At 40.8% G+C, this 25427-nt stretch overlaps 1 protein-coding gene across 4 annotated transcripts in view; it reads left to right on the top strand.

Moving 5' to 3' along the window:
• Nucleotides 1-25427, top strand: part of ANO10 (anoctamin 10) — a 93024-nt gene that overhangs the window by 22746 nt on the left and 44851 nt on the right. For all 4 annotated transcript variants that reach the window (XM_016196116.2, XM_016196115.2, XM_087824830.1 and 1 more), the window contains 9 exons: nt 2149-2346; nt 3478-3612; nt 7152-7271; nt 9300-9869; nt 11543-11598; nt 12884-12958; nt 14797-14979; nt 15784-15975; nt 17654-17782. In XM_016196116.2, coding sequence (XP_016051602.2) covers nt 2149-2346; nt 3478-3612; nt 7152-7271; nt 9300-9869; nt 11543-11598; nt 12884-12958; nt 14797-14979; nt 15784-15975; nt 17654-17782 — 1658 coding nt within the window. The remainder of the gene's footprint in view (nt 1-2148; nt 2347-3477; nt 3613-7151; nt 7272-9299; nt 9870-11542; nt 11599-12883; nt 12959-14796; nt 14980-15783; nt 15976-17653; nt 17783-25427) is intronic.

The raw sequence follows: 25427 nt of genomic DNA on the forward strand, positions 1-25427 counted from the left end.
CACTTGTCAAATGAATCCACAGGTATTTCCTGAGGGTTCTCTGTGTGTCGGTTATGGTGCTAAGGGAGAGATGGATACAGTCTGAACCTGTAGGGGTGTTACTGTCAGGGTGAGGTGACTGAGTGCCCGATCCTGGAAACCGAAGTGACAGAAAATAAAGGCTAAAGAAAGAACTGTTGCCACGCAGTCCACGGTGCTTGGGCCGAGTCATATTTACACAGCCATGGAAGTAAAGAGCAGCAGGAGGTGCTGCTTGGGGATGCTTTCGGGGTGGGAAGGGATGACTTTATAGAAGGGCCAAAGTTTAGCCCTCTCCTCAAACTGAAAACACCACCACCACACACACAGTTAATTTGGGGGGAAATGGAAAGTTGTAGGAAAGGAAAACCATAGAAATGGTAACCGTGGTAATGAAAATGCTCCTGAGGAAAGGAAAGGCATGATATGGCTCTCTTCTGAGGCTGGTGCGATGGGAGTGGTAGAAGACCTGGCGACGGTGGGTGGGGGCAGCGAGGAGAGCTGAACCCTTGTCTGCCAGGGCCTAACCCAAGGAGAAATGGCTCTATACGCATGTTATTTGGTGACATGAACACAAATAACAAAGGAATCGCCTGAACAATTTGAAGTCTTTGGGGAAGGTAAGCTGGGGGAGGGAAATGGGACTGCTCTTGCAAAACAAGGTCCTGACAGCGGCTCTCTATGAAGGTGTACTGTCCCAGGAGGGTCCGAGACCGCCGTTCAGGCAGCTCGGGCCTTCCAAGCAAGAGACGCTAAGATGGGATTTGATACACAGGAGGGTTACTGAGGGAAACATTTATTGATAAAAAGGGGGAGGGAGCAGGAGTGGGTGTAGAGAGCCGTCAGCCTTTGGGGCCTGTCTGGCATTTGTGAAAGGGGAGAGCCGCAGACCGCAGCACAGTTCAGAGGAAGTGTCAGCCAGGCCCAGTGTCCCCTTCACAGGAGCCCACGTGGAGTAGGAACCGCCTCGTTCCAGTGTCCCAGGGGTGGGAGCAACTGGGCGCGCGGCGCAGGGCTGAGGGTGCTTCACCCAAAGGAGGCAGCAGGAGGCTGTCAGTCAACCCTGGCCCTCAGCAGGTTCCCGGGAAGGGAGAGGTGGGTGGCGTGGGGCACCTCCGTGGCTGCCGTACTCGCCAACCTATTTTTTGTTATTTCGTTACCAAACATTTGATCTGTCAGTGTGAGAAGTGCAAAACAGCATATTGGTGTCATTTTTGCATTTATCTAAATATGAATGAGGTTAAGGATTTTATATTTACAAGTCATTTGTATTTTCTGTACATCGAATTGATTTTTTATTAAAGTCTTTAATGCCTCTATTATAAATTACCTAAATAATACATTAATCTTAATATATTAACCCATTTGGTATGTGAAATATAAATTCTGCTCCTATCCTGTTACCATCTGATTAGTATTTTCGTAACTCCTGTCAATCCGCTCTAGAGGGTGATCAGTAAAGAAGTACCTTAAAAAGTTTGATGTAGATAGAAATAAAAAATTAGAAAAAGATTATTTTTACTATAATCTTTTAAGTAATAATTACATGACAAGATCAAATCTTAACATCTACTATTAACACTTGGAAAACTATTTAAGAAAACTATCATTAAACCTAATTGAACTTAGACATTTAGGGGGAAAATCATTAAAAATTACATTGCTCTTTATTTGGTATTTAATAGTCACACACTCTGTTATAGTTCAATGTAATTGTGTTACATTTGTGGCAATTTCACTGGGATGTTTTATTTCAGATTAATTTTCTTAAATTTTGCACTTGTTTTTATATTAGAAACGGTATCCTTGTCCTGCATATGTAGTGCAGATTTATACCTAGAGCTGATAAATATCGAATTCTTGTCTCATATCTACTTCTGATTTGAATAACTGATAAGCCACTTACTACTGCATTTTCCAGTTTTGGCTTTTATTTCAAAAACTATAAAGAAACTGCCACCCCCAACTTACTTATATCTCTTATTTATTTGGAAGATGGATTTAAGTTGTTAATGTAATTTATTTTCTTTCTACCAAACTAGAAATATAATATTTATTTAAAAGGCTCTTATTTTTGAAACTTTTATGTTTGCCTCTCTCTAAGATCCTGCTTACCTTTTGTGTTCGAAGGTGCCCAGCTGTTGTTTAGACCGTTGCTAAATAAATATGAGAAAGAAACGGTGGAAAATCAGAACCTGTATCTTGTTGGCGCCTCCAATATTAGGTTGTTACTGGGGGCAGAAGCCGTGGGGCTGGTGAAGGAGTGTCATGATAACGCCATGAGGGCCTTCACCTATGGGACCCGACACAACTTCAAAGGCTTTGATGGTGAGTCCAGGACGGTTTCTATCAATCAGTTTACCAAAGAGAAGTTTTCAGTGAGTAGATCAGGGGTCAGCAAACTTTTTCAGTAAAGGGCAAATAGGAATATTTGAGGCTGTGCGAGCCATACCATCTCTCACAATTATTCAGCACTACCACTGTAAAGCAAAGCAGCCTTCGACCATAAGAAGTGAATGGGCGAAGCTGTGTTCCACTCACATTTTACTTATAAAACCAGGTGGTGGGCCACACTTGGCCCAACAGGCTGACTCTGCCACCCCTGGAATAGATGAACATAAATTAGGATGACACATACAATTTATTTAAATTATTCTATTGTAATTCTTAGAATGGTGAATAGTCACTGGCTTCATATAGAAAAGTCTTATAAGAAATACAGCAGTAGTTCAGTTTCCTAGAGGCAACTGGTTCTGTTCTGGCCTCAGAAGGGATTCCAGAAGCGAATGGTTTCTGGAAAGAATTGACCATGGGCGGCCGTGGTATCAGACTGGAGTTTAGATGTGATTTGACTTAATCAACAGTTCCTTCCAGGGCATTCAGAGTTACTGGGAGTGAGTAGCCTTCTTCAGCCTCCTGCACTCTGGATTTTTACCTTAGTGCATAAATGATCAAGGTGAAACAAGCCTCATTTAAGAGGATTTGCCTATCAAAAACACTGTTTTCTTATCAGACTTTGCTCTCCCCTGTTTATGGGAGGGATGCTTGAGTCCAGAGGGGAATGTCCTGACCTTGAGAGTGTGAAGGAGGGTCTCCACATAGCAAGCTTCAATTCCGTCTCTGGTTACAAGTGTTAGAACTGAAGAGCACACTGCCTGCTGCTCACTGGTGTCAATGAGGTCAAGCAGGCACCTGCCATTTGGGTGTTTATACCATAGCTTATAATAGTTAGTACAGTGACTGAGGAATTGTATTATGTGAAGGCATAATAGAGTAATTTTATTCTTATAAAATATCTAAGGAGCTTTATATATAAATTGACCAGTTTTATACTTTGCTTACTCCTTATATTATTTATTGTTTATATCATTATTTTCATAACCCCAGGTTATTTGAATATTATTAACTCTATTTTGACTATTACTGAGAAAATAACTGGACATTTTTGTTTCATTTTAGATAACAATGATGATTTTCTCACCATGGCAGAAAGTCAATTCATTATCAAACATGAACTTGAAAATCTTAGAGCCAGAGATGAAAAAATGATCCCTGGTTACCCCCAGGCAAAGTTATACCCAGGAAAATCATTATGTAAGTGGTTATGTCAACCAGCCTCTGAATACACAGTGTAATGCAATTAACTTTTCTTTGTGGACATAAATAACACATTGCAGGGGCTTTATCTCTGTCCCCTCACTGAGAAACTTACACAACTTTACAGTAACTTATTTTTTCACGAATGTATCTTTTGCCTTTAGAGCTTCATTATACCGCATGTTTTAGATCAATATGTTTGTTCTGCGTGGTTTACTACTTATTATCAAGGTCTCACAGCATCCAGTTAGTGTAAAGCTCAGTGTGAGCACATGTACATATTACTCAGTTAAAATTAGCAAAGTTTACTTTATGCCCAAAGCAATAAAAATGGAGAGCTAGTCTTTTCCTGGAGCACTCTCTCCGCCTCCTCTCATCTCGCTGGTATGAACACATGCAAACAGAGAAAGGCTCAGGAAGAGTCATGAGGTGGCGAGACCTGAGGGAAAACTGATTTTATGTAATTCCATATGAATGAGAATGCTGCTTGCAGAATGAAAGTATTTAGTGCAATGTGCAGTTCCAAGGTTGCCTCAAACCCAGACAGTGGCAAGGCCCCAGAGCATTTCTGCTGCCTGAGATACACTTTAAACACATGAGCTTCTGTGTCCCCTCATCTGCTTTCCTTTTCATAGTCAGTTTAATACTTTATATACTTTAATACTTTTTATTATTCCTAAAGTATTATTAAAGTATTAATACCTTTAATACTACCTTCCAGTCTTCACCCGGGAAGACAAATGCACAAGAATCAGAGCATATTTAAATTTTCTCAGTTGTCGCCAAATATATTTTAGAACTGTTTTGTCAAAGCATAATCTAGTCATAGATCACCTATTTTGTTTGGTTGTTATATCTCTTAAGTCTCCCTCTCTCTCTCTCTCAGTCTCTCTCGTTGTGATAAAGTCCACACAACATAAAATTTACCATCTTAACGATTTTTAAGTCCACCTAATCTATTTTTTCTTTTTGTGCCTGTCCCTTTGGTGTCATACCCAAATGCAATCATTGCCAAATCCAATGTCATGAAGCTCTTCCTCTGTTTCCTTCTGGAAGTTTTATAGTTTCTGCTCTTATATTTAGGTCTTTAATCCACTTTGAGTTGATTTTTGTATATGGCATTAGGCCAGGGTCCAACTTTATTCTTTCGCATGTGGATGTCCAGTTTTCTCAGCACCATTTGTTGAAAGGACTGTCCTTTCCCCATTGAATGGCTTTGGTGCTCTTTTCAAAACTCATTTGACCATATATGTGCAAGGGTTTGTTTTGGGGTTCTTGGTGCTCTTCCATTGGTCAGTGTGTCTGTTCGTATGGCAGTACCGTACTCTTTTAATTACCATGGCTTTGCAGTAAGTTTTGAAATCAGGAAATTGTGTTATTTTTCAAGATTGTTTTGGCTACTTGAGGTACCATGAAATCCCATATGAATTTTCTGATGGGTTTTTCTATTTCTGCAAAAAATGTCATTGGGATATTGATAGGGACTGCATTGAATCTGCAGATTGCTTTGGGTAGTATTCCCATCTTAATAATAGTAAGTTGTGTGTTACATTTTTGTTTTTACTTTTGAAGTAAACACATCACATAGCCAAAGGCAGAAGCAGTACTGTATTAGCATTGTGATTACATTATTTAATACAAAGGGTTCAGCTATAAGCTAGGCTACTTATAGTCCCCCTTCAATTAGATTTTGGTTTGTTTAGCTGATTGTTAAATGACTGTAACAGGAATAAGCCTAGTACTTGACAAGGATCCTTCAGCATTCTTGAAGGAAGGAATCTTGGTTTAAGTTGTTCCTTTCTTTAAATAGGCCTGAACAGCATCATATTTTCCTTGGAAGGTAAGGCTCAGGTTAATTACATTCTTAGCTGACATCAGAAGGTTGAAGGATTTTTTTTTTTTAACCCCTCTATTTTTAGAAGCTGAAACTAGAACCATGCTTTTGGCATTGGTGGCGAAGAGAAGCCCAGTAATTTAGGGCCTGTGGCTTTATATTCTCTTTACAGTCCTATTTCTAGAGGCCCTTGAGCGGGCATTTATTCCTGCCTGGAAAGCTTTCTATCTCCTTTTTACTATTACCCTTTCTTTTATTTCTTAGAAGGTAAGTTTACCTTCAAATTAGCCGAGTATTTTATGATGGGGTGTCTGTCCTGAGAACACGCTGCCTCTCTTTGCTCTACTATGTAGTGATTCTACACTGGAAACTTAAATCAGGTCATTTTTCCATGCCGCAGACATTTATTTGCTGTTCCTTATTGAAGGTCCTGCTGACTGACATTCCCTCACCTATCTGTGGGGACTAGGTAGGTAGGAGATAAGAGGTGAGCTCATCAGCCCCAAAGAGCTCAAAGCTTGTCAATGGGTGAAAACAGCAAAGCAGCCTTCCTTGCTGCTGATGCCATCTCATGAGCAGCCACCGTCTTTAGTAGGAGGCGGTACTAGCAGCCTGTGTGCAAAGTGTCCGTCTCCCCAAGTATGACACAAGGCACTGCGCTCGAGTTCTCCATGTGTCCCGAACACGCTTCCTCTCTAAGACCAGCCCAGTGAGTCACTCTGAGTAACTATGGACAAGAGAATGCCCGCTTTCATTTATTATTATGAGGGGATATTGCCTTTGGCTAAATAGTTTGTCTCTTTTAGACGTGCACGAGTGTTAAAGTCCTACCAGCCGAATGACTGCTGAACTAGGAAGTCATTCGATTTGATTCTGATGTTCGCTGTTTTTGAATGCAAGCCTTTGTTATCAGGTTAGAAAAGATGGAAATGGTTGGAAATACTCAGTATCAGGAATGAAAGGAGCTAAACCATTCTCTTACTTTCACTGCAGTGGGAGGATATTGGTAAAATGTTTCTTGGGGCAGTTTTATAATATGTGTCCAAGTCTAAATACATGTGCCCTTGGACCTGACAATCCTACCTTTAAGTCTGCACAGTAAGGAAATAGTAGACAGGCGGGAAAGGTGTATGTTCAAGAGTTTTAACATCATTTGTAATAGGAAAAAAGGAGCAGATCTTTTCCCATAGAGAATTAAGTTACAGCCTTTGACACGGGGGGTATTATGATACTGTTAAAAAGGCCATTTCATGTTCTATTTATATTGGCACTGACAGATTCATTGTATAGTACTACATGAGAAAAGACTACAGAACAATGTGTGTGGAATAACCCCATTTAATAATCATATATATATATGATTATATGTGTGTATATATATATACACATATATATATATATATATATATACATACACATAACTGGTTATTTTGGGGGGACGGAGAGAATAGCCAGGGCCTCTCAATTTCTAATTTGTACATTTCTGTATGGTTTAAAATTTTACATCGACTTGTATTGCTTTCATAGTCAAAGGAAATAGTAAAGATGTTGACATTCTGCAGCACAAGAGAAGTATACACCTCTGGAGCAGGCGGCGTGAGCTTGATCTTTGGGTAGCACCCTCTCTGACTGGTGTGACTTTGTATGGAGAGGGTCATGAGCAATTGCAAATCTGTTTTATGTCGCACCTTTTCCTCTGCAGTGAGGAGACTGCTCACGTCTGGCATCGTGGTCCAGGTGTTCCCGCTGCATGACAATGAAGCCCTGAAGAAGCTCGAGGACACCTGGTACACTCGGTTTAATTTCAAGTGTCAGCCCATAGGTATGTGTCAATAGCTGTTCCCTTAGAGAAGAGGGAGACCTACCAATGAAAAGTTGAGATTCAGCGGTGGTGTCACCCCCCTTGGTGGGTAGTTACCTCTCTTCTCCGCCAGACAGGGTACCAGCTGCATGTGGGGAAAACGTCGGGGCGGGGGAGTGAGATGGGTTACATGACCTGTTTATTTATTTCTAACATAATTTTAGATGCACTGAGTTACAGGCTTTCTCTAAACTTCACCAACAACACAGGCAGATCGGAGTGTCCTTCATGAGTGTGTGTCAGAGCTGGAGTAGAAGAGATTTTATAAGAATTTAGTTTGACTGTGGATCTTTTGTATTTGAGAATTTCTGTTTCTCTAGAGGTAATCCTTTGGAGTGATTCTTAGGGGCAAGTTGTGCTCATTCTTAGGGGCAGACTAGCTGTCTAAAGGTTTATAAGGACCTTGGTGTCTATCACTGCTGTCTATCCATTTTCTCTGGATACAGTGATTAAAATAACCATGGCTTTATTTGCTGTGTGTTGAACATACTTTGTATAAATAAACTAATGTCAATATGGATGCCCAAATTTTTGGGTGTAGTTATGTTTTTTAAGCATAAGAATTATATTTAAGCTGGCTGATTTCACCATAAGTATTACTATCAGTTTTCCCTTAAAAGACGTTTCTCTCTGATCTTGTTTAAGGGAATCCCTCTAAAATTATTTTCTTTCTAATTTCCATTCTGAAAACAACTATTACAGTATTGTAACCGAACAAAAATCGTTTTTAAGATTAAATTTTGAAATTGTATTCTGAATTTTTTCTTGTAGTCTTTGAAAGGAATAGGTTTGTTTTTGATAGTCCCAGGTGACACAATAGTCATTTTATGTTACACTATGACATTTTTTTAAACTTTGTTTGGCATTTAGTTGGTAGTAAATTTAAATATTGCTTCTAGGCTTGTCAGTGAAGTGTCATCTATTAGCTACTTTTAGAAAGTGAGGGTAGAAAATGAGTTCCCGTGAAGGCTGAGCATGGCTGTGGTGGGTTTGGGGCCTCTGGGGGTGCTGGGACTGGTGGTGGTAGCTGGGGCACAGGCAGACCATGAACTTCCCCTTGAGGGTGGCCATCTGATTTGGACCATGAGCACATTTGTTTTACATTGCTTAGATATTCTTTAACCTGGTTCAGATTGGGGCAACCTTATCATACCGTGTTTTAGTATCTATCTCCTGGGTTAGCTAGAAAAAAATACGGACAGGAGAAGATAGATTATCTCAGTTTACTCTAACCCATGGCCATAGACTGGGGACTTTTACAATCCAGACCCTCGCCCACGTGGATGTGGCCGACAGAGGCCGCAGTGCCTGTGACCTCTTTTGAATTAAGTAGCTTGTGTCAAGTTCACGGCATGTTAACAGTGATGTTGCTTGGCCCTTGTCCTGGTGCTTGCACGGAGGTGTAGATAATGTGTCCCGTGGCTGTTGTAGAAATCAGTGTGTAGAATGCTGTTCTGCACTTTTAAATAATTTTTCTTCCATGTATTGAAAGATTGGCCATGATGCACTGATGAAAATTTGTATCTTCAGGTGGGAGGAACAGGGCACTATAGATGGGGAGTCTCCTTTGGAAAGAACATCTGTAACTACAGTATTAAAGTGGGAGAAAAGTGGGGAGCACCAATTAAACCCCAAGTTAAAAGTTTTATTGGCCATGTCTGAGTTGCATTGAGGACCTTGGAGATCTGGGACAAACCCCTCAGTGATTTTTCCTCTGGGAGGAAGGCACCTGCCAGTTGAGGAAATAGACCCGGGGTGCCTGGCAGAGCCTGGGCCCTAAGCTGGGGGAGTGCCGGGCACACAATACAGATAAATGGGGTCCTTGTACTGTGTGGAGGATGGGTTTACCGTCACACACTGATTGGGAAATGGCGGTATTAAGTGGTCCCCACTTAACTATAGAAATGAACCAGCTTACTTGAAATGATAAAAGGAAGTCTTTGGTGGTCTGTACTTAAGGTCTTTTTATTCTTCTTTCTTTTATTTTAGACAGTATTCGTGGCTACTTTGGGGAGACGATTGCTCTGTACTTTGGATTTTTGGAGTATTTTACTTTTGCCTTGATCCCCATGGCAGTCATCGGGCTGCCTTATTACTTGTTTGTGTGGGAGGATTATGACAAGTACGTGGTCTTTGCCTCGTTCAACCTGATCTGGTCCACGGTGATCCTGGAAGTGTGGAAGCGTGGCTGTGCCAGCATGACCTACAGGTGGGGGACCCTGGTCATGAAGAGGCAGTTCGAGGAGCCCCGGCCAGGATTCCACGGCGTCCTGGGCATCAACTCCATCACGGGCAGGGAGGAGCCCCTCTACCCCAGCTACAAGCGACAGCTGCGCATTTACCTGGTCTCCCTGCCCTTCGTGTGCCTCTGCCTCTATTTCTCTCTGTATGTCATGATGATTTACTTCGACATGGAGGCCTGGGCCTTGGATCTCCACGAGAACAGCGGGTCTGAGTGGACCAGCGTCCTGTTGTATGTGCCCAGCATCATCTATGCCATCGTGATTGAGATCATGAACCGCCTCTATCGATACGCGGCGGAGTTCTTAACCTCCTGGGGTAAGACTCGATGCTTTGTTTTTATCTTCTGTGTCTGTAAGAAATATTGCCTACACCATAGGATTCAGATCATTGCTACCTCGCAGAGCAGATGGGTGCTGCTCTGGCTCCTTATAGAGTCACTAGGAGAAGTTCCTGGGCTCTGTGAGCTCCGGCAACCTCCAGAACAGTCATCACAGCTGTCATTTACCGAGTGTTAGTTACTGCGGCCTAGGTACCCTGCTAAGTGCTTTACCCACATATCTCACCCTCCCCTCCCCAGGACACCATGAGATAGACACATGTCACCATTTTATGGATAAAGATACTGAGACTTCACAAGGATCAGACAGCAGATGGCGGAGCCAGGCTAACCCACACCTCTGTGCTCTAACCCTGTGCTCCTGACATGATGATGCTGTGTCTTATGCTAAGCATGAAACAGATGGAGTTATCTCCCTGAAACTCTGGCCCAATGAACTATGTCTACATATCTGAAAACCAGTGGTCTAGTTGTGCGGGGCACTGAGGACTGCCACTGAACTCAGTGGGGACAGGCGTCCGTGTGCACGTCTGTGGTGAAAGAGGAACCTACTTGCCATTTAAAAAGTCTCGATAGGCCACTCACGCATTAATTTATTTATTCATTCAAAGAAACAAATATGTTATTATTTCCCAGGAAGAAGTCTAGGCTTTAACTTAACCACAGAGATATTTTAAATTATTTTCATTAGTCATTTAACAACAACAGCTACCATTTGGTGGGTGGTTTTCTTTGCTGATACTGGGCTAAGGTTTTGTACTATTTCTAATCCTGGCAGTGACCCTGGGAGGGGGTTGGGGGTCAGTCCTGTTTTGTAGGTGAGGAGGCTGAGTGTCAGGAGGTTAAGTGACTTGCCCAAGTCAGACAATGGCTGAGTAGCTGAGCTGGGTTTCAGATCCAGGTCAGCGTAACGCTGCCTCTCATTGAGCAACGACACTGCTCTGAATTTGCCTTTTGTTTTTTTGTCCCTCTGCTCTGGGACCTGCAGTGTTCCCTCCTCCTAGCTGAGGATGGAAATGTGTGTTTCCCTTTAAGTTAGGCCTTTCAAGCCGCTTGTCCAGAAAACTTGCTTTATTGCCCTACTCTTTAGAGGTTGCTGTCAGTTTTACCACTGCCACTTACACAGGGTCTTTTTCTGGGTGGCTACCTATGGGATCATTTGCCAACATGTCCCACATTTCTTTGTAGCAGTAAGATTTAAAAAAAATTTTTTAAAATTGATTTTTAGAGATAGAGGAAGGGAGAGGGCGAGAGAGAGAGAAACATCAGTGTGAGAGCAAAACACCCATGGGCTGCCTCCTGCACGCCCCCTACTGGGAATCGGGCCCGTAACCTAGGCATGTTACATGGTACATGGGATGATGCCCGACCAACTGAGCAACACCGGCCAGGGCTGTAGCAGTAACATTTTAAAAATAATTTCAGACTACAGTGATACTGCACTACCCCCCAAAATGTGTCCCAACCTTAGCTTCTTCCTTGCCTGATGCTCCTGGTGGCGGGCAGTAGGCAGGTTGACAGCCTAGCGCATTTAGACTGAGCCTCTGTCGCTGAACACCCTGCCCACAGTACACGTCTCGCTCACCTCACCACACTGCTCCCTGTTGCTGTCTTATCTAAGAGAAATGACCTCTTCTTTTTAATGTTTTAGAGAATCACAGATTGGAATCTGCCTACCAGAATCATCTAATTTTGAAAGTGTTAGTGGTAAGTAGAGTTTTTATATACAAATTCATTTTAATTGAGAAACTAATGCGTACCATTTAATATTTAGGAATATAAATATGAAGACTTGCTTCTAATTTAAAATATGACACAGTTAATGTATTTTGAGCAAGCAGACAAGGATTGACTAACAGATGTGTTTACATAACCTTCAGAAGTGTTATTATAAATGCGCATGTGGTTTAAGACTTCAAATTAGAAATTAGTATTATAGCCAATTTCTATGTATGTAAAAAGCTAATTGATTGCCTTATAGCCACATTTCTACTCTTTCTTTTTGGTGACTTCTTGGACTGTTTCACTACTCAACAATCCCTCCAGTTACTGACAATCCATTTAGTGATAGAACATTAAATTATTTTTATAAGTTTTGGTGAAGAAATTATGCTGTTGAGCAGGAAGTAGCCAGCATGGAGCTGGGGGCAGAGAGGAAACCCCGTAGTGCAGGGGTCGATTGCAGGTTCTCAGGCAGGGGAACTGCTTGAGAAATGACACTTGTTCTGGTAGGATCCCCAGCCCAGAACTGTGTGTCTGAGCAGGGCAGGGGTGTCTTGGGCCTGTGGTGACAAAGACGCCTCCCAGACTCAGCTGGTTGTTATGGCTCGTCTCTCTTATTGGTGCCACTCATCCACCTAGGTGTCTCCTGAGGGTGAGGAGTCTCAGGTCCATGGCTACAAATAGGCTTCTGGGGCTGGGGCTACTTGTGGTGGGGGGCGGGGTCCTTCTTGCTGGTGCTTCCTGGACATTTTGGCAGATCTCCATGGGGCAGGGGAGTGGCAGGCCAGGCAGGGTGGAGGGACAGAGACGTAGGCCCTGGCAGCTCATTGTTAGTGGGGGTCCCAATCAGTTCCCTAGGGCTTATCTGCTGCCATCAAGCTTCTAAGGGGGGTGAATGGGGAATGAACCCCCTGGGCTACCTGGGTTACCAGGTGGAGGTGGGGAATGGTGGGCCTTGGTCTCCCTCTTTTGTAAGAACATGGTAGAAACGGGCATCAGCTGCGCCAGTGCTGTCGCTGTTGCTGGTGCTGTTGTGTCACTCACCCCGCCCTGGGTCTCCAGCCAGTCCAGCCGCCTGAGTTTTCCTCTGGGCGCCCCTGCCTTGTGCGCAGGGCCTAGAGAGGTGCTTGCCGAGGAGGAGGGCGATGGGAGAAACCAGTCTGCCTCTTGCTGGACTCAAAGTCTCTCATTACATCCTAAGTGCTATATTTACAGTTGTAAATATGAAGTATGTGAAGCAAGACTAAATGTTGCTCTCATTTTTTGTCAGTTCAACTTCCTGAATTGCTTTGCCTCGCTCTTCTACATTGCCTTTGTCCTGAGGGATATGAAGCTCTTGCGCCAGGTGAGTGACCTGCAGAAAGGCAGCCATTCTTGAGGCTGTAGAGGTGCTTTTCTAGAGTCAGGCAATGTCATTGCCTTCCCGTTATTATTTTTACAAATTAAATCTTTTAAGTGTTGTCTGTTTCTAAGCCCAATTCTAATTAAAAACAGAAAACCCATTAGCACTGTGTAGCGTACTCAACTAAGAAGAAATTAATTGAAGCTAACCAACTGGTAAAATCAATGACATAGGGCAGTGAAATCAAACGTGTAGTTCCTACATATTTGTATTTGTACCGAATTGTAAAAACAATTCTAACAGCAAAACATATATATTTTTAAAACTTGTGTGTGTGTCTCGGGGGGGGGGGGGGGTGATTGCTGCTCCTGACATAGGTCTTACACATTTCATTTTTAAATTAGTAAATCCTTATACTTTAGAGACCTGCAGATCCTGTGCAGAGCTGTATTTTTTCTGAAATGTTTAAGAAAGTCTGACATATATTTTGTTGTGTCACCATTTCTGGATCATGTGATAACAGTGAGTAATACATTGAGTACAAGTTACTGCTTACTGTTTTGTTTTGTTTTTAATGCTTGAGTCGGCTGTCAGTAAGGGCTGCTCCTTCCCGGTTTTAATACACTGTGATTGTTAGTGAGCAGTCTCAAAGCCTAGGCTTCTGAGTACTTATATGAGAGCTTGGGATCATTTTTCAGGAAGTTAAAAGTTTATATAACAGAGAAAGTTAGGGTTTTGTAGTTAACAGCTTGCATAAAAGTAAATTAAATGTAGTGCTCTTAAGAACTATACTATATATATTGCTACTTTTAAAAAATTATTTTCAAAAATTGAAAAAGTTCAAAATAATATTCTTGAAATTGACAAGTTGGATGCACATACCTTCTCCAGCCCCACTTACGGTGTTAGGGGGTGTGACTTCTCACTTCTTACACTGTAGAGTGCCTCCTTTATTTAACAGGGGACAGAGGGATGGGAGAGGATTCTTGAAAAAACAGAATTCTCATACCAGTGGAGATGGTACATGATGGAAACACTGATGTCCACCTGGGGACAGCGGAACTTGACATACCACCTCTGGAGCCACCCCGGCAGCTTTGCCGGGTGCCCGAGTTCATCCCGAGTAAATCACCAGAGGTGGGGCGAGGGCCCGGGCACGCGGGCATCCGAGGAGCAGCGCTTGTAGGAGTGAAAGTTGGGGTAACACCTGCATTCAGCAGCAGTGTGGGGCTATGGAAGGAGTTTCTGATGACACAGGAAAGTGCTCACGATATATTATGAGAGGAAAGAAAAATACAAAGCCGTATATAATATATACTGGATGATTCTCCTTTAATTTTTATGTATGATTGGAAATATTTAAGGTGTCAGCAGTGGCCTGTCCTGGTTGTGGAATTGTGGGTGACTTTTTTTTTCATTTTCTAAGTTTTTATAATATTTAGTTTTATAATATTTAGTATTAGTTTTATAATATTTTTTAAGTTGTGGCCAAACTATTATTTTTTCGAAATTGGCAACATCGTTTAGGTATTCATTTTTTGTAGCCAGGATGAGATAACAAAAAGCACAATTTTAAGGTAATTTGTTCTCCTGCTGATTCATAACTGGTTTATTTTTTATTATAATCTTATTTGTATTATCTTCTTTTTGTATTTGAATCTAAATCGTCCATGTGAGGAAACAATAAATTAGAAACATCATTCTAACACCTAGCTTTTCCGATACTAGTTTTGATAACAATAATATGCTATTTGTTGAAAATGCCATTTTATTTGCATAACTATACACATGCTGTGGTTTTATTAAGGTACACTGGCAAGTATTTATGTGCTTCTCTTTAGAGCCTGGCCACGCTCCTGATTATGTCCCAGATCCTTAACCAGGTGATGGAGTCTCTCCTTCCCTACTGGCTCCAGAGGAAGCACCACGTGCGGGTGAAAAAGAGGGTGCAGGCTCTGAAGGCCGACATTGATGCTACGCTCTATGAACAGGTCATCCTGGAAAAAGAAATGGGAACTTATTTGGTAAGTGGAATCCTGTTGAATTTAACATTGACTCAGTGTGAAGTTCAGTCAGGTACCAAGTTCAACACACATGCAAACTCTCATGGTCTCAGCTCAGCGCTCTCCAGCTAGTTCTCTACTTTCTTTTCTTTTTTTTTTTTTTTTTTTTATCTTTATTGATTTCAGAGAGAGGAAAGGAGAGGGAGAGAGAGAGAGAGAAACATCAATGATGAGAGAGTCATTGATTGAGCCTGCAACCCGGGCATGTGCCCTTACTGGGAATCGAACCCCGATCGCCTGGATCCTAGGTTGACGCTCAACTGCTGAGCCACGCCCGGCCGGGCAGTTTCCTACTTTCAAGAAAAGTAGAACCACACCGTGAACTACTTTCGAGTTAAGTAGGTGGACTAGGAATTCTGGGGTGTAAGATTTCTAACAGTGACACCACATCGGATCTTTTCTTTTTGATCAAGAGCAAACATCGTTAGCTTTGCTGTTGTTTATCTTAGACAAAGTGCAATAATTCGATAATTTGGTACCAGATGAGCAGCTAAATCATTTTCCCATTCTTAAACTCAGGGACTTCAGTAGAAAATTGCCTTTGAATTGAAGTAAAATTCTGTTGTTGAGAAGAAGGAATTGGTAGACACTCTTTGAGATTTTGTGTGTGTGTGTGTTAAAACCCATGCCATGGATAGTATTGCAGAAAACTATTCTTTTTTTTTGAAATTTAAAAAGTTTAATTTAGTGGGGTGACACTGGTAAGTTATTCTTATTATATGATATGAAAACAGTGCCTGTTTCCTCTCGTGGTCACCTCTCCAGGGCACCTTTGACGACTACCTGGAGCTGCTGCTGCAGTTTGGATACGTGAGCCTTTTCTCCTGTGTTTACCCACTAGCAGCGGCCTTTGCTGTGCTAAATAACTTCACTGAAGTTAACTCAGATGCCTTAAAAATGTGCAGAGTCTTCAAACGTCCGTTCTCAGAGCCTTCAGCCAGTATTGGTGTGTGGCAGGTAATTATTTGAGAAAAATCATTCCCTTAAAAGAAATAACAAAATGAGGCATTTGATTTAAAAACAGAAAGCCCAAAGAAGAGATTTGGGAAAACTGGATCTTATCCCTGCTCTGCCACAAACTAGCTGCGCGACTTCAGACAGAAACTTTCTCTGGGCCTCATGTTTCTTACTTTTAAGATTGGGGGTAGGAGCGAAGGAGGTAAATATAATCTCGATGACTCCTTTCAGGTGTACAACTTGGACAATTTTCTAGGAGAGTAACCAGCTGGGACTTCACTCACATAACGACGCCTCCCCACTGCAGTGTCAGAGAGGGAGGCACAATATTTTCCAAGGACTCAAAGGAAAGTACTGTCAATACAGAATCTTATATTCAGAGGAAATATCCTTCAGGAGGAAGGAGAGATCAAGACACTCTCAGATGAAGGGAATCTAAGAGATTTTTACTGTCAGCAGGCCTATCCTAAAGAAATGATAAAACTAGGAATCTGGGGACATTAGGAAGAAAAAGGCACCCTAAACAAAAATACAAGTAAATACAATAGATTTTCCTTCTCTTCTTGTTTCTTTAAAGTTATCTTTGAGGGTTGAAACAAAAAATACAACACTAATGATTCTAAATACTGTACGTAGAGAAAACATTAAGACAATTACATTATAAGTATGGAATAGTAAAGAGAGGTAAGATTTCTAATATTTCACCTGAGCTGATAAATAACAATACAAGTAAAAGGAAAAATAAATATACACATACGCATATATAAAATGTAATATATAGTTATATACGTGGATATATATATATATATATATATGATGTAATACCTACAGCACCCCCTAAAAAGCTATACATAAGATATACTCAAAAACACAGATAAATCAAAATGGAACACCAAAAGATGTTTCGGTATCTTGCAATAAGACAAGAAAAAGAAAACATAAATGAAAAAACAGGTAACAAACAGGAAACAAAGAAAAGGTAGACTTAAGTCCTAACATATCAATAGTTACATTGACTGCAAAGGGTCTAAAGACACCAGTTAAAGACAGAGATTGGCAAAGTGGATTAAAACACGTAGCCCAACTCTATGCGGTCTCCTTCGTGGGACCCTGGCGTCTGTTTGGCAGGTCTCGGGGGGACCCTTCTGCATTTTTCTGAAGTTCTCCATGAGATTTGTAAATGCTGCTGGAAAGGGGGGGCGGTCACTGTAAGTCATGCCTCAGGTGTGGCTGAACCAGACATGGTATGTGATCTATCCAGGTAGAAGGACAATTTCACAAAATAAATTCTATTTAAAATTGTACCTACCTGTTTTTGAATGTGAGACATTTTCTCTAGTGGCCCTACTTCAGATTCCTGTTAGATGTGAGTGGAGTAACTTCAGAAGCCTGGTTTTCTAGGATGTATTCCAAGTTCAGATCCCTGGCCACCTCCAACTGGAAAGGTAGAAAATGTTGCTTTAGGGTATTTAAGCCAAAATAATCTAAAATACCTGCTAACAGTATGGTTTTTTTAAGCTAAAGAAAATACAGCATTATAGAGAAAAAGTGGAAAATGTACTTGGGATGTTTAGAACTAAAGAGAGGCTTTCCCCCTGATTTTAGTAATTTGAAAAACAGTGAGGAGATATGGAAGCTGTCATTGCTGTTTTGAATTTCATGTTGTTTTTTCTTTCAGTTGGCTTTTGAAACAATGAGTGTCATATCTGTGGTCACTAACTGTGCCCTGATCGGAATGTCACCGCAAGTGAATGCACTGTTCCCGGAGTCCAAAGCGGACCTCATTTTGATTGTAGTAGCAGTGGAGGTAAGTGAGAGTTTAAATCCATTTCAAATAGTTTCTACATCAGATGCCTCTGTTATTCCAAAGCAGTGATGTCTCTGGTTGGCAGTTTAGCAACGTGCATGTACTGGTATGAAGGCAAAGCAGCCAGGTAATGGGAAGACAGGAGACTGAGGCTGTGTGTTCCTGGTTACTACTTGGGATTGAAAAACAGTCCAAATTCTCTATTTTTTTCTCTTTTTATGCCTTTACTTTTAGTGTTACATCCAGGAAATCATTGCCAAATATAATGTCATGAAGATTTTCTTCTAGTTTTCTAGTTTTAGGTCTTAAGTCTAGACCTTTGATCCATTTTGAGTTAATTTTTGCCTATGATATAAGGTAATTCCTTCTATTGCATGTGCATATCCAGTTTTCCCAGCATCGTTTGTTGAAAAGATAGTCCTTTCCCCAGTAAATGGTCTTGGCGCCCTTTTCAAAAATCATTTGGCCACATGTATGAGGGTTTATTCCTGGGCTCTTATTCTATCCCATTGGTCTATATTTTTCTTTTAACACTTTATTGGGGCGTGATTGACATATAGAAAGCTGTACATATTTAGTGTGTACAGCTTGGTGTTTGGAGATAAGTGCTACCTTTTTGCCAGCACCACACTGCTTTGATTACTGTAGCTTTGTAGTAAGTTTTGAAATCGGGAAATGTGAGGTCCTCAACTTTGTTATTCTTTCTCAAGATCATCTTGGCTATTTGGTTGTGTGTTTGTAGTAACTATAGCTACTTATTTTCTGACTTTTTAAAAAATATTGATCAAAAGTTGAGTTATATAGGCACAGATTGGTACTAAAATAAGCCCTCCCTTTCTTCCATGTTAATGTATTTAAAGATTTATTTGTTTTTACTTTATTGACATTTGAGAAGATGCTAGCTTAGTTTTCTAAATTGAGAACTTTCTGTTAGAACAAAATCAAGCTCAGAAAATGTGTTAGAAGTAACCAAAAAATTAGTAAGCTAGCTAATTTTATTCTAGTGTCGCTGAGACCTGCACCGAATGCCATCTGGTCTTGTAATGAATCCAGAAAGTAGAAAGTTTACAAAGAAATTTGAAAAGATAAGTTTTTTGTTTATTACCATATCAGTTTGTAAAATCATAGTGAGCTTCTAATTCCGAGTGTTACAGAAAAGTAATCAAAATCATCAATGGATCAAATCAACATGTGTCTGTTTATAAGATTTTTCTCTCTGACCTGCAGTGTCTTTTCAAATTGGTGGTAAAACCTTAAAATTATACTCCATTCCCTGTTTCCTCCTGTGGTATAGATAAAGTGTTAGTTTATTGAGTTAAAAATGTTTTGCTGGTAGCATATTAAATAAATAGCATGCTGTACTCTCCTATATTCACTCATGGCCTCTAAAAGAGTAGAAATGTTACTAATTCAAAAAAGCTATTACAAAAAAGCCATAAATAAACATAAGGTAAACACATATACATTTTTAACATCTTGATGTAAAAAGCAATTTAAGATCTTTTATTTTGAAAGTTCTTCCCTCCAAATTAAGTGACATTTAAAATAAATTCATGTTATTAGAATTTTTTTTAACTAAGAAGACTTAGAAAATGTAACTATGATGTGATGTTGATTGAGAATTAATGTCCTCATTCAGATTGTGGGTCAATGGATCATGTCAGTAGCTTTTCTGGTTCACATTTCTGAAGCCAGCAAACTTTAATTTTTATGTGGGTTTTTTATTATTTATTAAGTTTTTTTTGTAAACTTGATTTGCTACGGCATATAGTTGAGTAAAAAGCAGAAGTGATCATTACCAAATGCTAGCAACTCAATGTCATATTACAACTTCTGTGTATTTACTGCCATCTAGTGTTGCCTTCAAAAACTACTGAAATTTCACTTTAAAAATAAATTAAATTTATTGGGATAACATTGGTTAATAACATATACATTTCAGGTGTACACCTTTATAACATAACATCTATATATTCTAATGTGTGTTCACTTATAGACTGACCAAGAGACTAGCCTACCAATATATGAAACAATTTGATGGAACATAAGAAAATGCTGTTTTCAAGGTTAAAAATAGTCAAATACTGGCAATGTCGTGAAGTCCAGCCCACAGGATCAAATTGATATCGAAATAATTTCTTTTAAATAATCCCCATCAACCTCACTTAGGAGGCAAACTTAGTTCACTTTTTGATGTAATTTCAAGCAAAGGGTCACTATTTTAAATGCAGAATTACACAAAGATCTCCAATTCCTAAAAAATAGAAATATCCTAAAGTCCTATAAGTATCAAGTGTTTGATAATATTTTATTTTAGTATTAAATGCTTTCACGGTTTTGTTTTAATTCTGAACTTGCAAGATGTGCCAGTTCAACACATTGAAGACGAACAATTCACCTGCTAAAAGCTGTTTCTTTTCTAAGGAGAAAAGGAATTAACTCCTCATCCCAGAAGTTATACTACATTTCTAATCCTTAGGTCATGGTGACCAGCAAGGCAGTCTGCACCCTGCATGTTTAATTGGTAGTTTTAAAAATATCACTTAATTGCAGCTTTTTTTTTTTTTTTTTTTTAAAAAGTAAGTTAGGTAATTTTTCTTCTAGAGCTGCACAGAAACAGAATTGGTGTCTTCTAAGAATGGACTGAACCCTTAGTGGTCTTTTTGTGCCTTGACTCACAGGGTCTGTTTTCCTATTTTTTAAAAACAGTTTCAGACCTAAAGAAAAGTGTAATACAGACTCGGGCATAATACAGATAATCCCTCATGCCTTTAGTAGGAGTGACTGTTTTGAACATTTTGCCACATATGCTCTCTCTCTCTCTCTCTCTCTCTGTGAATTGATTTATATTTACATCTGTGTTTATATCTACACATAAATATGTCAAACTATGGAGATTCTATCCCTGTACGGCCTCTTAGTGCATCATGGCCCTGGGCCAGTTCCTTTGACTCATAAGCCCATTTGCTTGACTGCAAAATTGAGGCCAGTGCAGCTTCCACTGCAGGGATGCTCTGAGGAGTAGCAGAGACACGTGTGTAACCCTAATCGCAAGGGCCAGCGTCGAGCAGATGAGTAATAAATCGCAGGCCTTGTTAACATTGTTACAAGGCAGGACACAGACACGACTGGACTTGTGAGATGCCAGACGGGGCTGGGCACTGGGTCGAGGCACAGGGGTGTGAGCTGCAGCTCTAACTGGCTCAGCCGTGGCAGAATGAGCTTTCATTCCTCTGTTCCTGTGATCATCTTGGTAACTTTCTGGTGTTTCTACGGGCTGTCCCTCTCTTGAGTTTCATCCAAATGAAACATCGTTCTGTGGCGTGGTAACTGTGTGGGAATAATTAAAGACAGTCATCACTAAGCCACAGCCCTGGCTTAAGACGCGCACAGACAGAGTCCCCCGAGAGAAATCACAGAGCAGCGGACGGAAACCTCCGAAAGGCCACTCTGCCCTCCCCTGGCGGGGGGGCCACAGCACAGCCCCCGGACCATGCTCGCTGAGTTAAGTGCTCACCAGGAGGCATTTGTTCCCAAATCTGTTTGTGTGGTAGTCTCGTTACTGTAATTGGCATAATTTAATTAAATGGATGAAAACTGATGAAACGTGTGTGCTAAAACAGAGAGAGCCGCCGTTTCTGTGAAAACCTTTGGAAAGACTCCATAACGACAAATTACCATCAGATTGGGTAGAAATGAGGCAATTATAAAAGATTAGGGGAAAATCATAAAAATATGGGCAGCGTTCAGATTCTGCTTTCACGTGACTTCACTCGCGTCTTTAAGTTTTCACTCTTTCTTAAAGAGAGCGACCCTGGGAATCTTCGACCTTGAATTCTGGGTGTTATGTGCGCATGGGAGACAGTGAGAAACTCATCACTGGATCCTACTCAAAGGAAAGGCCCTGGACTATGTTACAACGCTTGCAAATAAGTGTACTTCCAGTGTTTGCTAAATTAAAAATGTTAAAGATATGCATTTTTTATGATTCCTCATTTTAGCTAACTTTTGTTGATTAACTGAGGAATTACTGATCCCAGGTGTGCCACCTAAATGAGCTTCTCCTGCCCTTGGGGAGTATGGAATTAGGGGCCTCGCTTTTACATTTGTCAAATAATGGGGAGTATTCGTGTTGTCGAAGAGCCCGGTACCCTCCAAATCGATGGTTAGTACAGAATGTTTAAATATGACTCTGTTGATACCCGATTTTTGCCAGTTAGCTCAGTTTGCATTCTTGTAAGGTATTTACAGTTGTTAACCTAACCTAGTTTCAGAATAATTGGTTTTTAAGGCCTGTTCTTTAAGTATCCTTCCATGCTTTCACGTGACTTTATTTTAAGACACTGTTTCTAGGTTTCTGGTCTCCATTGGAAATACAGAGGTGATCAATCATACTCTTGCTCTCTAAGGAGACCTTGACCCATAGGCAGAACATTTTAGTGCTCATTTAAAAAAAAAAAGTCTTTATTGATTTCAGAGAGAGGAAAGGAGAGGGAGAGAGAGAAACATCAATGATGAGAGGGTCGCCGATCAGCTGCCTCCTGCATGCCCCACACTGGGGATCAAGCCTGCAACCCATGTGTCCTGACTGGGAATCGAACCGAGATCTCCTGGATCCTAGGTTGATGCTTAACTGCTGAGCCATGTAGGCCGGGCTTTAGTGCTCATTTTTGATGCCTATGTTTTCCCCCTCTATTAAAATAGTGCCTTTAAATTCATGTTTATCAACATGTAGACTCTGCTTAATATCACTTCTCCTTTAGGAAACTTTCCCTCATTAATGACACTACAAACCCAAAACATTGTATCAGTACTCTAGGTCAAAGCTCACTTCAAGAATCACTGCTTCTGCACTGGAATTTTGTATCCAAAAGTGGGCCAGGTTTGGCCAGCCACGTACCACACACCACAGGACTGACTGGCGATAAAACAGGTCAATTCAACCTCACGCGTCATTAGGGAAATGCAGATGAAGGCTACAAGGAGATACCACCACACGCCTATTAGAATGGTCAAAAGAGAAAAGTTGACAATATCAAGTGCTGGTCAGGATGTGAAGCAGCTGGAACCCTCAGGCGTGGCTGGGTGGCATGCAGAATGGCACAGTCACCCTGGAAAACACTTCGGCATCTTTTATAAATTTAAGCTACCCTCACCATATGACCAGAAATTCCATTCCTAGATACTTACCCAAGAGAAATGAACTGAGGGTCACACAAAAGCCTGTATGCAGCCACTACAGTGTCCTTTTATTCAGCCACCCCCAAATGGAGACAAGGCAAGCATCCTTCAACTGGCAAATGGGTAAACAAACTGATGTATCCATACGGAGGGAATAAAACGGGACCTAGTTTGAGCAGCAATAGGGATCCATCTCAAATGTGTTGGGCCTTTGAGTGAATGTGAAAGAAGCCAGACTCCAAAGGCTCCATACTGTTGTTCCCATTTACATTTTGGAAAAAGCAAAACTATAGGGACAGGAAGCAGATCAGGGTTGCCAGGGCCTAGGGGGTGGGGACTGACTACAAAGAGGCGCAGACACACACACAAAATTGGGCCAGGCTATATAATTGGGCCAGGAATATAGATTTTTTAGCATCATGGACTTTGATATATTAACTGGATTTGGTGAAATGGTATGAATTTGACCAGTTCACAATTTTTCTAGTTATTTTGCTATGCTGTAATTGTTTGTTTGTTGTTTTCTCTCTCTCCTTCCCCCCTTTAGTCTGTAGCTTAAAAGCTTCAGAGGGGCTTTAGTTTGTTTTGTAGTCCCCCAAGGCACCATGTGGCAAAGACTGAATTAAATTAAAAACCGAGTGAGAGCGTTTTGTAGACTCCAAGGTGCTTATAAATGTAAGATGGTGATATTACCACTGTAATTTCATCCTAATTAATAAAATGTGTTCCTAATCCCATTGTGTTATAAATGTTACTAAAAATGAACTATTTCCAAAGATGTTAAAAACCACGAAAGGGAGGGAGGGAAAGATTTTAAACGTTGATTACTTTCTAGAAAACAGCTTATCTTACGTGTTTTAGTTAAAAACCCGTTTTCCAACTGAAGGCATAGAAACACCATGTTTGACACGTGCGTGTGTGTGTGTGTGTGTGTGTGTGTGTGTGTGTTTATAAGCTGCGCCCGAAGATCACGTTTCTCCCGGGGCAGCTTGAGCGCAGGTGGAAGATGAGCTGCGGGGCGTAAGGATCGATTCTCCCCAGGCTGCCGTCGGCAGCCCCAGCTGGGCCCATTGCTACGCGTGCGAGGAAGGCTGTGGTCCTTCCATTATCCTTTCCAGTTCAGCACTTTGCGCAGGAACTAATTGGCTCCATCTGCGCTAATAATTAAGTCTACATCGATGTGGTCATTGGTGCACAGGGAACTCAGGTAGAGGGAGTATTTCACAACAAAAAGGGGGTAGATAATATTCTTTTATGGTGACCAGTTGTTGAAAAGGAGCCACTAGGAAGAAAAACAGGTCTCTGAAGGTCAACAGTGTTCTTCCATTGAGAGTTTAGGACGGACATATGAGCGAGACTGGGGAGAGTTCATTGCATTGTCTTCTCTTTGCTGTTAGATTTTTCCAACAGAGTATGCATCCAGTCTAAATTTGGACATTAAAATTTACTGGGGTGGTTGCCGGGGATTAGGAGTAAGGCGAGCGTTTGACTACAAAGGTACAGCACAAGGGCATTTGGGGAGTGAGGGGCTTGTTCTGTATCCTGATTATGGTGATGGTTTGTAGCTCAGTGCATTTGTAAACACTCAAGGAGCTGTACACCAAGATGAATGATTTTTTACTCTCTGTAAATGAAAAAATAAATTTTAAAGTGTATAAAAATGTACTGAAAATTATGTTTTGGAAAATCTTTTGTCTGTGGCTCAGGATATGTTTGCACGATGAAAGAAGTAATTTTTTCCCTCAAAATCTATAAAGAAGGAAACAACCTAAAGCCAATTAATTTAAAATTTGATTTTATATAACAAGTGGCTCTTTTCAGACTCCAAATAAGATTTCATCATTTTCAGAAACTTGCTAAAAGGGACGTGCTGAGAGAAGTGGGCTGCTTTGCTTTTCTTTCTTTGAGCTCTCATAACTCCTTTTCAACAAAAAAGGAGGGACCCCTCTCGGGTACTGTTTTGCTGATGAGAGGAAATTAATGAGATGAGCCATAGTTTTAGACATTTGAGAATTCACTGGTCATGCTGAAGAACAAAAATCATCAGCTGTTTTATGTTTTGTTGTTTTGAGACTCTGTTTTCAGAATGTGGGACATGAACGTAAAAATGCAGATAACTGTAGAAAGCAATATGCTTCTGCTGGTAAGCCTTTCAAAGGTACAAAGCACTCTTCATGCGCTTCTAGAATCAGCAGGATTTGTAGAAGGGCAAGTAGGAAGCAGCAAGAGAGAATCCATGTTAGAACAAGGGAGGGATTAAAGTTAATGTCAGTTAGTGGATTAATTAAAAACCATAAAGTTCGTATTTGTTAATTTTTATAAATAAACTGATAGTTGAGTATCAGTTAAGCAGCATGTGGCTGTTGTCAAAAGTTAGAATACGTATACTCGTGACAATGGACTTATTTTTTTGTCTTTTTGCCTGGAATTTATTAAAAGTATTGTAAATTTAGGTTTTAGTTAA

This window comes from Miniopterus natalensis, chromosome 15 (genome assembly GCF_054644295.1).
Source record: "Miniopterus natalensis isolate mMinNat1 chromosome 15, mMinNat1.hap1, whole genome shotgun sequence".
NCBI lineage: Eukaryota > Metazoa > Chordata > Mammalia > Chiroptera > Miniopteridae > Miniopterus > Miniopterus natalensis.